This window comes from Siniperca chuatsi, linkage group LG17, assembly GCF_020085105.1.
Source record: "Siniperca chuatsi isolate FFG_IHB_CAS linkage group LG17, ASM2008510v1, whole genome shotgun sequence".
NCBI classification, from domain to species: Eukaryota; Metazoa; Chordata; class Actinopteri; order Centrarchiformes; family Sinipercidae; genus Siniperca; species Siniperca chuatsi.
Window position 1 is genome coordinate 25,806,447 of NC_058058.1, and position 16,875 is coordinate 25,823,321.

Consider the following 16,875-nt stretch of genomic DNA (forward strand, 5'->3'; position numbering starts at 1 on the left):
TGGGAAATGCGGTCTTTATTGTGAGAAAAAATGGGGGCCAACAGGAAGGGATTGAGCATACCAATCATTTCCGACTTTAACTGGTGGGTTTGACATAATCGTACCAAGGTATCACAATTGACTTTACTATACGGCAGTGTAGAACTGAAACCAGTAATTAATTGATTAGTCAGTAGACACTATTTTGATAACAGATTTATCATTTTTCAAGCAAAAATCCAAATGGTTCTCTAGTTCCAGCTCCTCATTTGTGAGAACTTGCTGCTATTCTTTCTCGTGTTATAGTTAAATGAATATCTTTAGGTTTTTGACTGATGGTCGGACAGAACAAGACATTTGAAGATATCGCGTTGGGAAATTGTGATGGTCATTTTTCACTATTTACAGACATTTTAGAGGCCAAGCGATTATTCGTAAAACACAATGATGATGAAAATAATCGTTGCAACCCTACAACAGTAGTTCCCAGCCCTGGGATGAGGACACGTCGTCAAGGTGTCCCAAGACAAATCCGATGGGGCTCACAAGATGATTAAAAGTATAAGAAAGAAAAACATGTATTCTGTTTCACAAAATTTGGTTTAATTTTTTTTATTTCTTTAAATTTAGCTTTTTTTCTTGATACGGGGGGTTGTAAACAATACCGGAAGCTTCAGTAGGCCTGCAACAAATCCTACCTTTGTGAATGTTTTCTTTTATTGTTTAATTTGCATGTAAAATGATATGGGTTTAAAAGGACAGTTCCCCCAAAAAACAAAAATACATATTTTTCCCTTTTACCTTGAGAGCAGTTTCATGTAGGAACTATCGGTAGAAAGAAAACAGTTCCTATATGAAACTGCTCACAACGATATCTTGAGTAACCGGGTCATGAATTCTGGAAACTGACATTGCTGTTGAGAATTTCAAATGTATTTTTTTGGCACTTTGAGCCCCACAAGCCGAGTACCATATAGTCCCATTATATTCAAAATATGCAGACATCTCTACAGCCGATATCTCTAAAACTAAACTCACAATCTAAATAGATAAATAGCACTGTCCCTTTAAGGCTGCTAGACTTTTAAAGACTGCGCTTACCTGAGGCATCTCCCACTTCAAAGTCACTGTCATCTGAGCTGTCATAATCCAAGGCATCTAAGAGAGAGGCAGCAAGTGGCTTCACCTGCCGGCGCTTCAAACTGCGGTCCACTAAAAAAGGGGAGTTGCAGAGAACAAAACACAAGAAAACAAAGTGTGAGTAAGCTGTGATGTCCATGCAGCAGGATAACACATTTGGATTTAGAAGTGCGGTGACAAGCAGTGTAAAACTATTAAAAAAAAACAAACTACCTATGCAAAGCCTGCCTAACAAGCTCGAAAAGTGGACATCACCACTCTTGATCTCGTGACATATGCCTGACTCCGGATTTATGACTGATGCGAGGCCCTAACGCGAGTCATAGGTTTTGATTTATAGTTCAGCATCGGATTTCACCCCCGCAACTCTAGAAAGATGTATCATACGCGATCAGGCTGTATCGTGCTTTAATTATATTCCCCACATCACTGTTTCACTTTACTTTGTGATATAGAGCGATTGTCGGGTATCCACGAACTTGTTTAACTAGAGTTACATCCAGGTGACTTCTATTTCGCCTTGTCTCGTGACTGAATCGGGAATTTCTGCCAAACAATCGTTGTGTTTACATTTATTCCTTCACTATGCCAGAAAGCAGTGATCCTGGTGAACAGGTGGTTTGCAGTGGACAGCCTCAGTTAGATGTGTTTTACTTAAGAGGAGAAGACTGCTTAGTCTTAAACTTCTTTCAGATGCTGAAACTGGGACAAATATGAGAACCATGAACGCTCCTCACGTGCACACTGTTAGCAAACAAAGAGCACCGCTGCGCAACGCTGTAACGTTAGCAAAGTCGTGCTCTTTTGGCCAACAGTTAACCACATAGCCTCTTTATAACGTAACAGGTTGCGGTGTATTCATTAATTCCGCCAAACCACCTCACATTTATTGCTGTTGTGTCGCCACCTCACATCCGTCTGCCGAGCAAGGTAGCTAATTGTGGCTAGCATTAGCTGTAATCTTTTACGCAAAATGACTTCATTGTTATGCAAATCCTTCAACCCGCTTCACACAACACAAGTGTAAGAATAGCATTAAAGGGTAAGAATCCGGCTAGACTGACAATAACAGACAAAAGTAAAGTGTCAAACCGCAAATTAGCATTAGCACTATTAGCAACACCAGGTGCTAGTCACAAAGCATAGCTGGGTTAGCTTAGCCGGCTAGCTGCTAATTAGCAGTTCGAGCCAGCAAATAATGTTGTTAAATCGGTGCTAATCCAACTTAGCAAAGTCGTGCTGAATCTTAGAGGAACATGACAACATGAAAGGCAGCACTCACTCTGTAGCTCGTATTTACTACAAGGAACAAGGCAGGTCTCCTTTTAGCAGCATGGTATGTGGACAATGGAACACACAGCAGTGACGTACGGACGACTGGATGTTGTTGCCATGGGGACAGTTAAGTTTGAAGATGAAGAGAGAAATTAATAAAAACGAACGAGGGGTAAACAAATAAAAATGATTTGTAAATCATACATTTTTATGTATTATTTAATAATTGAGGTTATGTACTTTATATGTACTATTTTAAAAACTAAATACTGCTTTAGTATGGTATAAACTTATATTCCATTCTATTTTTGGAACGACATAGACCTATGTCCTCACTTAGGCTACTGTATAAGACTGAAAACTGAACCCAGAACAGTGGCCAGCTGCTGCTGAGACCAATTACACCTCATATCATTGCTGCTTCCTAAGCATCATCTCACATCAAGGGATATTATTAAGCATTGCAAAGAGACCTGTTACAAACAATGAAAAAGACTAACAAAATATTTTTTGACTCCCTAAAGAGCCTATACATTGCAAGAATATCTCAAATGTATTTCAGTTTGGTATTGGTATTCTGGACAGTAAAATGCAACCATGGACAACTTAAAGGAAAAAAGCAACATAAAGTGTAAGGTGTTATTCCACCTTGAGCCTCCAGAACAGCTTCAGTGCTCCTTGTCATAGATTTCCCAAGTGTGTGAAACTCTTCTGGAGGGATGAACAGCATTCCTCCAAAAGATAGTCACTCATTTGGTGTTTTGATGATGGTGGTGAAGAGCACTGTCTTAACATGTGGCTCCAAAATCTTCCAAAATTGCTGAGAAGGATATGAAAACTGGCATACTCTCAGCACATCATAATCCCATACCCTGACATAAAATACATAACATATGCAGGCTTTTGGGACCCTCCTTGTTCAGATAGAGCCATTTCACGAAAAGTGTGCCATACATAAAGAGAAATGGAAGACCAAAAGCACTACAAACAGCAGAGAGTCAAAAATGTACATATAATAACTAATGAGAGCACAAAACGAAATAAAAAGGTCTAGGTTGATTTTAAACAGCCAGTGTGGAACAACATATAGAGGCAAGGTTTGTGTTTTCGACTGTGTTCGAACAAACCTTTAAATGATACAACTGTATAAAATTCGTTAGAATGTAATGGAGTTTTTTTCCTTCTGTTAAAATGTTTGGAACAACTTGGTACCAAAATTGGTTCAGATTGGATTCTCTTGAGTGCTGAAAATGACCCTAATTCTTTTCCCCTTTGAATGCTATTTTGTTTTTAATTCTCTACAACGATCCTTCCCCTTTTTTGAAAAGTCATGCAATGACTGTATTCAGATGTTCTTTTGTGTTTATGAAGAAATGGGAAAGTTCTTTTAAAAGGGTGCAGTTGCATGAAAACGTACTTTGGCTGATTTTCAAAATGAGCTTTGTTTCTGTTGTCCTCCTTTGACTTTGCCAGTTTAGCAAATAAGAGATGATTAAAATAAATGAGCCTAGATTGATCCTGATACACGGTAAGAAGAAGACTGATGGGGCAGGCAAGCGAAAGGGATGATTACAACTGTCCTTGCTTGATGACAAATTGCCCTGTATTGTGCTGGAAAGAGATAGTTTTTTATCAGCTTGTATCAAAACACTTTGGGGATATCACAGTAGCCATCATTGTCATCATCACTATCAGCTTTTTCATCGTTTTCTCTCCTGCCCTCCTTTGATCAACATAAAGCCTGTGACTCACTGAATTGCAACTTCTTTCCAAGCAGATCCCAGTTTATACGTTTCCTGAGCAGTACAAATGGATACAGAGCAGTAAAGTAAAGGCTACACTTCTAAACAGACAAGACATTTAATTCCACACAATGTGTTGTTGACCTCCACTGGGCCTCCTCAGGATACAATTTGTGAACAAGCATCATGCTGAGCTGAGTTGTTTTTCTTTTCTTTTCTTTTTTTTTTTTAAATCCAACCATTTTATTAGGCTCGGTGTCACAGACTAACAGCTCAAAAATAGGAAAGACAAAAGGCCCGGTGTGTTTTTCTTTTTCCCTCCCAAAGAAATGAATAAGGCTAAGCAAAAGAATGAAGCAGGCTCCTCAGCAACAGAAAGAGAGACCAGAGAACTCACTAACATTACAGTTTTGGTATGTTGGATACTGTATGAGCATGTTGTGGGTGATGCAGAGAGGAATAATGCAGACAGTGGAAATTTAAAAAAAAAAGTAAAAAAAAAACGAAAAACAAAACAAGGCTTGATGTATGAGACCAAAAAGTAGCAGCAGCAGTACTAATAGTGATTGTGTGTTGGGCTCTGTGTGTTGCCAGAACACAGGTAACCTACACTGTATACTGTGCCTGAATGCATCTGTGTAGACACTGACGGAGGACTGAAGCTGCTGCTGCCCTGTTAACGTGCTGCTTTCACTCGAGCCAGTTATGATCTGGGCACTTGAATGTGCATGATGTAATAAACAACTACAACAACATAAGCCCATACCATGTTTTTGATAGTTGGACAAATCTGATTACGGTGCTTGAGACACATTTTCAATATTTCATCAAAACCACAATTTCTCCCTAAGCTGACCAAAGAGTTTTAGTAGCCTTAACCTAACCACAGGTGGAACACAGGATGTGAACCCCAGTCTCCGGTGTCAAAGGTCTGCACTTTGTACACCTCCCTATGTCTTCAGCGCAGCATTACATGAGCCTTAACTGGACTTTTTGCCAGTGAGCGTAATCCAGACGGCAATTATGTTTCCTTCAAAATGTATTTGGCAAAATAATTTAGTAGTATATAAACGACATCCTGTCAAACGGAGGATAGTTTGAGCATCTCATCTTTCAGTAGTGGCAATAAAATATCAAAGCCAAATGCACAAGATTAAAATGAAACAGTGTCCATGAAGATGTACTCACTGGTTTAGAAATAACAGACTTGTGGAGTTGTCCAGGAGTTGAAGATGTGCCTGTGCAGACAGTAATCACAACCGGCGATAATGTTTTAATCAGGGATTCAGGAGTATGAATTACTAATATGTTCAATTTAAAAATCATATCCTGAATGATCATACATGGATTCAACTGTTTATTTAGTATACTGTGAAAGCACAGAAAAGGCTTGAGTCATTTAAAACAGACTAATGAGGTGCACAAACGTACTGTATACATTGAAAATGACCCTCAAGCCATTATTCTGAGGGGCAGAATGAAATGCGGCAGATGATAAAGCTAGATGGTGACGCCTTTAGTGAAGTTTGATTTAAGAGGGGCAGTATGAAAGGCTGTGCAGGCTCAGTGCAGAGAGCTGAGATCTTGAGAAAGTGTCCTACCACAGATATCAGTCAGCTTGATGAGCCAGAGGACAGAAGCAATTACATCGAGAGCAAGAATAACACTAGGTTTAGGAAATAAAAACATTACTATAAGGATGCACCATGACAAGTAAGGCTTAAAACCTCATTTGAAGAGGAGTAATTGCATTGGATGTTATTTAGAATTTCCTGAGGTAAAATGTACCGAAATGTCTGTGCTGATCTACAGCCTCACTCCACCTCAAGATTTTGCATTTAAATTGGAATATTTGTTCATTCATATGGTGTAAATCATATGACACCGTGTTCTGCATTTATCTTTCATGAGACTGCCTTTACATTTCTTTCTACATCTGGAGAAAGTGAATTGTATTACTATCCCACTGGCAGTGCCTGATGATGTCTTGCAATAAAATGTTCACTGGTAACCAATTACTTCTGAGGCATGCAGAACAAATTATATTTAAAGAAGTGTCATTTTTGGTTCTCACTAAAATAAATCTGATAATGCAATTCGATGAACATTGAACAAAATGTTTTACTATCTTAAATGTAATGCAGTGGTTGTCAAACAGGGGCTCAGGGACTTCCATGGGTCCGTCAGGTGTTCCAGGAGCCCTTGTGGAGGAGGGTTCCAATGGATGGAACAATTAGCATTATTTTAAAAAAAATTGTAGTTGCATTGACTCTACAGTTTAGTTAAAGTTAGTCCAGACTCAGATTATTCAGAATGAGAAGACTTTCATCTGTGTGCCCTGAGCGCAGAGAGAGGTGTAGGTTGTGTTTAGCCTAGCTTAAAACGAGTCTATGTAACTTTTACTGAATAGTGGCCACTGTGGCCCCAAGTGTCTGAAAGTTCAAAATTTACATAGTCTCGATTTACAGACTGGAAGTAGGTAGAAACTACTACTCCCAGCAACTCCAAAGCATGATTTAAGATTGGTGATTGAAGACTATATTGTCATTTATCTCATTTTTTTCATATTTTTATTTTCAACGTCTGGCAAGGGACAACAGATGAAAATGAACTTACCAAGCTAATTCTGGTCTAATTTACAGTTCTTGTTTTCAAATGATCAATGGCCATTGTCTCTGTAAAATAAACTATAAGGCTATAGCAACTGAAACAGACCAATAAATACTCTAATAATAAATCTAAATCTTACTATCTAAAAACAGACATTAGGATACTTTTGCAAATATAAAAACAGGCATTAAAGTGAACCTATGTGGTAAGCACATATCAATTACGGAATGACGTTGAATGCGATAATGTAGTGTAACAATAGCACTTTACTGAGTGGAGTCACTAAAGTCAGCCAACTGGCTCAGTTTCACAACTAGTATTAGCAAATTTTAGGTAGCTATTTTGAGCATTAACCAGTACAAGCTACTGGTCATACCAGAACAAATAAGACTGTAGCAGCAACAGCCATGAGTGTACTGAATTGAGTGTGTTTTGTTGCTTGTGAGTTCACCTTTTCATTTGTAAGAGGAAGAATGTGATGTTTTTCTTTCTTTCAAAAGTAGCATAGTCTCACTTTAACTGCGTGTGTTGGACATAAACATGTGTAGTGGTAATTCTGCGGAACAAAGAAACACTCAAGGCAGCCACTCGTCTTTCTGTAGGTTTACTTCAAGCGTCTGCAGACGGACTCACAGCAGCAAAACATACATCAGTATAATCTGCTCTGAATGAGTCCAGGGGGAAGGGAGCATCAGTTATTTATCCAGTCTTCAGGGTCAGGATCCTCAACCCGGGGAGACGAGGGTCTCTGAAGTCTGGATACAACGGTCAATAGCGTGTTTTATAGTTCCATATCATCATCATCAATGAACTGTTCTCATCCTGCAGTCCAAAACAATCATACACAGATCAAGTATTGACGTCAAACAGTTGTGTGCCTGGTATACAATCCCGCAGTACGTTTATTATTGCCATTACACATGTATACGCACACACTGCTACACATAAACACCATAAAAATTTGGCATCAAACAGCAGTAAAAAATACCATGCTAAAGTGCAACTGATTAACCAATTACGTCATTATCAAATTGTACCTACTGATGGCCTCGATACACCACTATAACTTGAAGAAGACAGCTGAGTGTGGTGTGTGGAATCTTTAATAATACTCTGTGCGCTTTCATTTTCACAGCGATTGTGATTAATATCTGAGAATGGTGGTAGCAATGAAGCAGTGCTGCACTGATGACTTAATTATGTGTTATGTATTCACATGTTGTATCTTGTTTATATTTTTGTGATCAACATTTTTATTGTTTTTCACTATAAAAATTCAAGGTACATTTGTCATTCTACAACAACGGGCTGCACAATGAAATGAAAGTTGTAGCCACTTCACGCTACACACACGGAACATACAAATACTTCAAATTAGAATAGTACTGTCCTTTAGTATCCTCTGGGCTCTGCACAGGCACCTCACCTCACCGATATCACTGATGCACAGTACAAGGGTACCAATGATGTTCTGGGCAATTTTAATCACCCACTGCAGAGCCCTCCTGTCCTGGGCCGTGCACATCCCATGCCAGTTTGTAATGTTTCCAGTCAGGATTCTTTCTATTGCTCTTCTGTTAAAGTTAACAAGAAGTTGGCACCTTAGTTTCCTCAAGAAATACAACCGTTTGTGCTTTCTTTACCGAGGTGGAGATGTGTGATGTCCATGTCAGGTTCTTAGTGATGCTGATTCCCAGGAACCTAAAAAACTATTCACCTGCTCCACCTCAGCTCCACTGATGTAAACAGGGGTGTGTCCCCTCCTTTTTCCTAAAATCAACAATCAGCTCCTTGGTTTTGCTGACGTTGAGCAGTAGGTTGTTCTCTGTGCACCACAAGATGTTGATGTTGATTTCTTCCCAATATGAAGTCTCATTGTTGTTTCCGCCCGATGATGGTGGTGTCGTCCGCAAACTTCACAACAGAGTTGTCTCCATGTCGGGGGCTGCAGTCGTGGGTGTACAGTGTGAACAGGAGGGGGCTGAGCACACAGCCCTGGAGTGGAGGACGGTGTGACCGCCAATCCGAACTGTCTGGGGTCTGTTTGTGAGGAAGTCCAAAATCCAGTTGCAGAGTGTGGTACTCAAGTCCAGAGTGCTAAGTTTGCCAGTCAGTTTCATGGGGTGATTGTGTTGAATGCTGAGCTGAAATCAACAAACAGCATTCTGATGTAGGTGTTATTTTCAAGATGTGTGAGGGCTGAGTGTAGGGCAGTGGAGATGACATCCTCTGTGGATCTGTTGGCTCTGAATGCAAACTGGTGAAGGTCCAGGCTGGCTGGGATGTTGTTCTTTATGTGCTGGAGAACCAGTTTCTCAAAGCACTTCATCAGAATGGGGGTAAGTGCCACAGGGCGGTAGTCGTTCAGACTAGACACTGCAGACTTGGTACTGGTGACGATGGTAGCTGATAATGATAGACTAGCTGGCTGACACATGTTCTTAGTACACAGCCAGGGATGATATCAGGCCCAGCAGCTTTACTCATATTCACTCTCAGCAGGGTTCTTCTCACATCTGCTGTGGATACTGACAGTGGCCGGTCTTCTGGAGGCGGAGTAGACTTTACAGCTGACTTTTTGTGGAGGAGATCAAAACGAGCATCAAATGTGTGTAGCTCCTCTGGCAATGTGGCCTCACACATGATGGGGGTGCTCCTGCATTTGTAACCTGTGATGGTCTTGATTGCTTGCCACATGTCTTTGTGTTGTTGGTGTTGTCTGATGTCTCTGCTTTGCCTCCTTGATGCCAGCTTTCACTTTTACTCTGGCAGTGCTGTAAGTTTCCTTGTCACCTGACCGAAAGGCAACTTTTCTGGCTCTGGATAGGGCCCTTACCTCTCCATTCATCCAGGCTTTCTGGTTGGGGAATGATTTTACTTTCTTTGCGATTACCACATCAACACATTTGTTGATATATAATGTCACTGATGATGTATATTCCTAAAGATTGATGTGGTTCTCCTGGGTGGCAGCATCTTTGAACATGTGCCAGTCTGTGCACTCAAACAGTCCTGTAGAGCTGCTTTAGCTTCATCTATCCACACTTTAAATGTTTTTACTGATGGTTTGACCCTTTATAGCCCTGATGGTGCTTTTTTTGTTTAAGCCTACAATTTAAAAAAAGAAAATAGAAGTGCAGTGCATTGCTTTGTTGCTGGGCAACCACCAAATCACATTTCATAGCCTAATGGACAGATTTTTGCTGTGTAGTAAACTCACAGATCTGTGCCTTTTATTTAATGGACAGGCAGAGGGCACTTGCTCGGGCTCTGATTTAGGGTGAGAGGAAAACAGTGATCCATGTGGGTACATGAGACCCTCGGGAAGAGGAGAAAGCATGGGGAGTAACGTTACCACCAGCTGGTCCCGGAGCTTCACCTGGTTGATGGTCGGTTCAAGGCTTATTTTAGGATGAGTCAGGGATAGTTTGACAATCTGCTGTCAATCGTCCGAGTGGAAGTTGTTTCAACTTGAGGCGCTCCTGCAAAAACGCGAGGTGCCCAGGGCCCATTGGCAGCGCGCAAAGTGCTTACTGCCTTCAGAAAACAACCGGTAAAAGACACCTCTCACTGCAAAAATCACGCTCTGTCTGATCACAGCTTTAATCAGCTTGGGTTAAGTAGGCAGGAGGAGGGAAATGGGGGTGGAGGGAAGGCTTTATAGCTGTAAATATTTGTATAAACATGATCCAGTGTATTGTTTCCCCTGGTGGGGGTGTGGCCATGCTGATGGAACAGCATGGCCACAAACAGTTCTGAGGTCTGATTGATTAAAATCACCAGCTACAATAAAAATACCATCTGGTTGTTTTGTCATGTGACTGCTAATGACCTCATACAGTTCCTGTAGTGCATTTTTTGAATTTGCATCTGGAGAAATGTAAACAGCAGCAAGAAAACCACTGGTGAACTCTCTGGGCAGATAATACGGTCGACATGTTAACATTAAAAACTCGACATCTGGGGAGCATGGCCTATCAGCGTTGACTAGTTTGAGCATCAAGCATCACTGATGTAAACACAGAGTCCACCTCCCCTCGTCCTGCCGGAGTCTTGTGTTCTGTTGGCTCGGAACATGAGTGCAATAGCTTGATCCGGGATGTTATGGTGGAGCCAGGTCTCTGTAAAGATGTGAGCACAAGAGTCTGATTTCCTGTGGCTGTGTTAACTTAGTCTTATTTCATCCATTTTATTTTCCTGCGACCAGACATTAGCCAGAAGTAGGCTGGGTAGTGGTACAACCTTAGGTCCAACCTGGGTTAGCTTAGCTCTTATCCCAGCTCTCTTCCCTCTCTTCCCGGGGCGATTGCACCACTTGTGGTGACGTTTGGTCTTGCTGGACTGGCTGGGTGGTGAAGATGTGCAGGTGAAAACAATCATGGCAGAGCAAACAATCAAACTTGCGGCAAAGGAAACTAAAGACAGGAAACAAAACTACCAGACACATGAGGGAAGGAGAGTCTTTCAAAATAAAACAGGAAACAACATAAATAAACCTTCAAACCATGACAACAAATACAAATTGACAGTACTGGACCACGTTTCACAATATGCCTGTATGTTACTTTCAATGTTTATCACTATATATATCACTATATATTTATATATAGTAGAAATGCTACACTTGTAACTGTAACCTGATACCTTTTGATATATAATGTTGTATTTTCATCTTTACTACATACGGAGCACGGTGTCTTCCCACAAAGCACTCACTGCACCAACCACTGCTGCTCGTTAAGCTTATTGCTTTAAACACGAGGTATAAACTGAACGCAACTTAGATGAATGTATCAACATTTTTATGAACTCCTCTCTTCTCTCATCTGAATAGTGGCAGCTGGACAGTCAGAAGACACTGTTTAGAGAGACTTTAGTAAGAAAACCTGAAACAATAAAAGTAAAACTCATTAAAACATGTAGTGTGAGTTAACACAACATACAAGAGTAATAAAAAACGCAGTGTCTGCCCAGCTTTAGGTACAAACTACTCTCCTTTTATTGAGAGTATATGTTGTCATAACTTCTAAGTGATTCTAAGATCAAAGTGCATTTACCAACTGGCCAATTTACTGAAAGCTTGCAATTCTATGACCCTAAACCCTAAGGTCCCAGTCTTAAATTGCCCCCCTTTGCAGAACAAGAATCAGAGCCTTCAGAGGATTTTCGTCAGCTGTCCTCAAAAAGATAGATGTTCACACAACACAGTAACACACACATTCGGTCACACAAACACATACACAACATAAGTATAAGCAAGGTTAATAGATGTCATGGAAACTCAATGCATTAGCCCTGGCACCTTGACACTGTGTTACTTGGCTGTGAATAGACTCCTCTCAGTGCAGCAGGAGATGCGATCGTTTCCAGATAGGCTTTCAGCTCTGCCACTTTGTATGTTATGATGTTTCAGTCATGTTCAAAGAGTGCCTCTATTGGAGATATTCTCAAAAAATGCAGATGGCATGTGTCTGACAACTTCCAATTTCCTTTAAAAGGCACACTATTTATAAAACTTCCAGGCACGCTCTCCTTGGTGCTTTAGACACAGCCTCCATTTCTCTGATGGATTGGCTGTCATATTCCGACAGCGCAGTGCTTCTTTTACTTTATAGACGTCTCTGTGCTCCTGACTGTGCACTGCAAGCTGTAGTTTTTCTCCTTTATCGTTACACTGCTGTTTCCGGCCTCCTCGTGTAAACAAACAAGTAGCACAACTGAATAATCATGACTTTGGGAGAGTTTAACTCAGGTGATGGAGCTCATATGCCATGTAAGGTCATCATCATCGCTCACTACCTCATCAGAAATGTGAATTACTTCCATGTTCACGACGTCACGTAAGTGATATGCATGCATGTGTGTAAGGTGTATGTGTTCTTTTATTTTTACAGTTATGAGCAGTAAATTAGATAACAGTAACAATAATAAAGGGAAAAAATGTTGTGTAGACATCTTTAAATTGTTAGTTTGGGAACAGGATCTAGGTTTAGGGTTAAGAGTAGAATTATGTTTAGGATTGAATTAGGGACAGTGGTAAAATGAGTTGCTTCCATCTTGACAGCTGTCCCAGTACTATAAAAACAAAACAAATACAGCACCTTGCATCTCATTCTATAAAGCTTTCACTGTCAGGAGGCATTTCTCAGTGTCACACCCGTTAATGTCCTGACCATATAAACCAGGCTCCACTAACCTATAGAACCTTTCCACTGCAGCAACGTAAAAACATAACATATAGCCATTATCACAGGTTTTGCTTTTGTCTCCACTGTTCACAGAGTTCCTGGAACTAAATCTGATCACTGCTCAGGAGGTGGTTACTAAATGCAAGTTCCAGGAACTTTTAGGAGTTGGTCACATCACAAAAAAGGAGGATTATAACAAACAACAACAGTAACCACCATTTTACTCCTTCATCTTTATCAACGTCCCAGTATCCCTGGGAAATGACTTCCATTTTGGATTCCTCACCTCACAATTTACATCTAGTACCAGTGTTCAGTGCTAATGAAGCAGTGTGCCTTCCAATGTTAGAAACAGGTGCACTGTAAGGGTTTGGAGGTCGGGGGTGGGGATTTAATGTGCACCTTCGTGTTTACTGTTACTATGACCTTAATCATATTCTAGTTGCCATGTGCCGATATTGTAGAATGCGAGGAAAATGTTGGCAATGGACATTAAACAAGTCCTCCAAATTAAACTAAACAACACGTTGTTTGTCCATGCCCTCGAGAACGACACATTGAAACGTTTTCTGATCTGACACTCCGTATCAGCAGGACGACACCTTCCTGTGCCCTCCTCAAACGTTACAAATTACTGTTAAAAAATAAATCTGTTTTATGATGTGACACCGCTATGGTTAAGGTTTGGTTAGGAGGAGTCACAAAAACGAGTTGGTTAGGTTTAGGGAAAAATCATGGTTTGGGTTAAAATAAGTATTTAGTTATGTTTAGGAGACCTTCGTCCTCATGGTTACAATAATAAACACTTGGTTAAGGTAAGGGAATGATCATGGTCATGATTAAAACAAAAGTCCCTGTTATCTAATCTAATCTAGTCTAAAGTTTTGTTGACCATCCATTCACCCCAAACCTCCTCCCTACATCGAGTTTGTCGCTCTATAGTGTCACCTGACTTCCTCCTTTGCTCTTGTTAGAATTACTAAGGCCACTGATACTGTCATTCGTCTTGGGAGTACAGTCAACGTAAAAAACATCTGCAATAGACAGAAAAAAAAATTGTCATTGAACGAAATCCCTACCTGGACGTAGGGTTGGTATGAACCAGGAACTAGTGTTCTTTTAATCTCAATCAGCAGCAACAGCCATGTCTGACTAAGGGACATAACTTTCTACAAATTGTCCTACTAATAGAATCAAAAATAATTAAAAAACAATACAATTTCATAAAAGAAAGTTCAGTTTGGCCAAATGTATGAAAAATATGCCCACATAATTCATATTTCATCATCATTTTCCTCATTTGTTTTACCTCATTTGTCCCGATCTGCTATTTCACAGTCATACAGACATAAAGAAAGACTCCATCTCTAAAATGTCTGCACTGCAGCTGCTGAGTTTGTTTTTATGCAAGACCCGGTTTGAAAAACACTGGAATATTTGATTTAACGGAAAGGTTAGAGGTTGTGGTAGAAATGTAGCTGATGTCCTCACAAGAATAGTTATGTAAATGAGTGTGTATGTGTATGTGACTGTGCTTTTTTGCATGTGAGGGTCCGACCTCGTGGACATTGTCTTCCTGGTAAATCTGGTCCCTCCAGCAGGCCTGCGTGTGAGCAGCAGCTTATCAGGCCCGACCAGAGTTGCCCTCACTCCCAACCACCTCCATCGCCTGAGAGAAAAATAAATTGAACCCATGCAGTTAATAAGAATAAAAAATATATTGCAAAGGAGTCTCACACAACCTTTACAAATACTGCATAGAGACGTAGCTGGTGGGGGGAGTGTGTGTGTGTGTGTGTGTGTGTGTGTGTACTTCGACAGGAACTCGTTGGCATGGTGAGACATCTCCCGATATCAGACGGGGGTTCAACCTGCTTCTCATGATGAACAGCTGAGGTGGTTCTCGCCCTCCTCCACAAAGCCAAACAAAACATTTATTTCCTTCTCATTATACCGCCAGTGTCATGGGTGCATATTGAATTCCTGACAACACCGTGATGATGTCTATGGAAGGTAATTACATATTGAATATTCTTTTTCTTCATGCAGCTCCTGGAGGGGAAAATCCATCTGTTGCGCCCGAGATTGTATGGAGAAATCACGTTTCCTCAAGCCCTCAAACACAACCATTTACACATCAAAACAGGTAGAGCAGTGTGGGATATCTGCGCCATGGTAAATTAACTTCTGGCAATGTTGCATGTGATACATTTCCTATGAAATAAGCAGGATGTTATATAATGCTGAAAAAAGGAAACACTGAGTTCTTCCTATAAATCTGATTTAATAGAAAGATGTTGGGTTACAGTAAATGTTTTCTGCGAAATGCCTAGCAACACCTAATATTCTGTTATGGGCTTCTCAGACCTTCGTGAAGATGAGCAGAAGAGGAGAATAAAAGCATAACGTCAGCTGGATTTTGGAGAACTGAAATTTTGAGCGGAAGGACACCCAGGTAAACACAGTATCAATGTGCTCCACTCTGCAACACAGAAAAAGGGCTTCAAATTGTAAGAGTGGAAACGGAGGCACTCTGTAGCCATTATTAAAGGAATAGTTCAGATGTTTGGAAAACATGCTCATTTGCTTTCTTTCCAAGAGTGAGGTGTTCAGGACACTGTGTGTTAGGCTCAGAGATGGAGTCAGGATGTGGTTAGCCTAACTTAGATACAGGTACAGGTACGATGGAGTTCATGAAGCTGCACACAGTCCAGTGTTGCCAACTTGTGGAGACTTTTTTTCAAAAAAGAGCCTAGCAACTTTTTGGGCAGCCCTTCACTCCTCTCAGATATTCATCATGTGCTCTCATGTGGCTGTGGCTCTCTGGACGGACTGTGTTCACTGATTTAACTTGACTATTTAAATTTGATTTTTTCTCAGAATACACAGAGTTTCCAAGAGTGAGACTATTCCAGTGTCTGGATCGTCTCTATTCATGACACTTTAAGTTCCACAGTCTATACCACAGCCTACCTAAAAAGTTTTATTAGCTTGAAGTATAACAGTAGATATACTGTAGATATAGTTACAATAAAACTTTTGATTGACTTTTTAACTTTTTAACTAATTTTAAAATCTTGTGTATATATATATATATATATATATATATTAATCGTTATGTTATGATGTCACAGATATACAAATTAGCACATAATCTAGTAACATCTAGCAATTTTCTATCAACTAACTCCTACACTGTTGTTTTAACATTTGTCTTTCTGTAGGGGCTCAATAAAAAGACACAATATGTTCGAGGTGCTGGTAGGAATATTTTGAACAGAGCCAGGCTAGGTTTCCAGTCTTTGTGCTAAGCTAGGCTAAACATGTCCTGACTCCAGCTGTGTACTTCACACACAGACATGAGATTGACATCAATCTTCTTGTCTCACTCATGCAATAAAAGCAAATATTTATATTTATTTATTTTATATTCATTTGCCAAGAGAGTTTTCCCATGCCGTCGTCTTGGTTGTTTATGTTCCTCCCTCGGCCAATTTGTCGCTCCCGATTGACGTCATACGCTCAGTCATCACAAGACTACAGGCGCAGCACTCGAATGAATTCGTCTGAAGACTTCCACATTCAAGCAGTTTGTGGACTGTCCAACCACAGGAAATAAGACACTGGACCTGCTGTGTGCTAATTTTAAGGAGGCATACAGCTCCATAGCCCTCCCTCCCCTCAGAAAATCAGATCACAACCTGATGCACTTTCTGCCCCTGTATAAGCCTCCAGTGGCAGCCTGGGTTGTACATCAACTTCTGTGTAGATAATGTTGTTCCTACAGAGACTGTGCACTGTGTGCAACAAACCCTGGGTCACCAGAGACATCAAGGTCCTCGTGATTGAAAAGAAAAGGGCTTTCAGACAGGGAGGATGTGAAACGGGTTCAGAGAAAACCTGAGGTGAAGCGTATGCAGGGAGGAAGCTACAGGAGGAAG

General features: G+C 40.6%; 1 protein-coding gene and 1 long non-coding RNA gene across 4 annotated transcripts in view; one reads left to right on the top strand and one right to left on the bottom strand.

The window, feature by feature from the left end:
* phf14 (PHD finger protein 14) overlaps positions 1 to 2,531 on the bottom strand; it is a 112,860-nt gene extending 110,329 nt beyond the window's left edge. For all 3 annotated transcript variants that reach the window (XM_044171054.1, XM_044171056.1, XM_044171055.1), the window contains exons 1-2: positions 2,402 to 2,531; positions 1,081 to 1,191 (exon numbers count right to left, since the gene is read on the bottom strand). In XM_044171054.1, coding sequence (XP_044026989.1) covers positions 1,081 to 1,191; position 2,402 — 112 coding nt within the window. In that variant the 5' untranslated portion in view covers positions 2,403 to 2,531. The remainder of the gene's footprint in view (positions 1 to 1,080; positions 1,192 to 2,401) is intronic.
* On the top strand, positions 1,101 to 15,882 carry LOC122864034. The gene is made up of 3 exons (XR_006375135.1): positions 1,101 to 1,236; positions 14,984 to 15,080; positions 15,300 to 15,882. It is a non-coding gene; the product is annotated as an uncharacterized LOC122864034 (long non-coding RNA).
* The last annotated feature ends 993 nt before the right edge of the window (positions 15,883 to 16,875 follow it).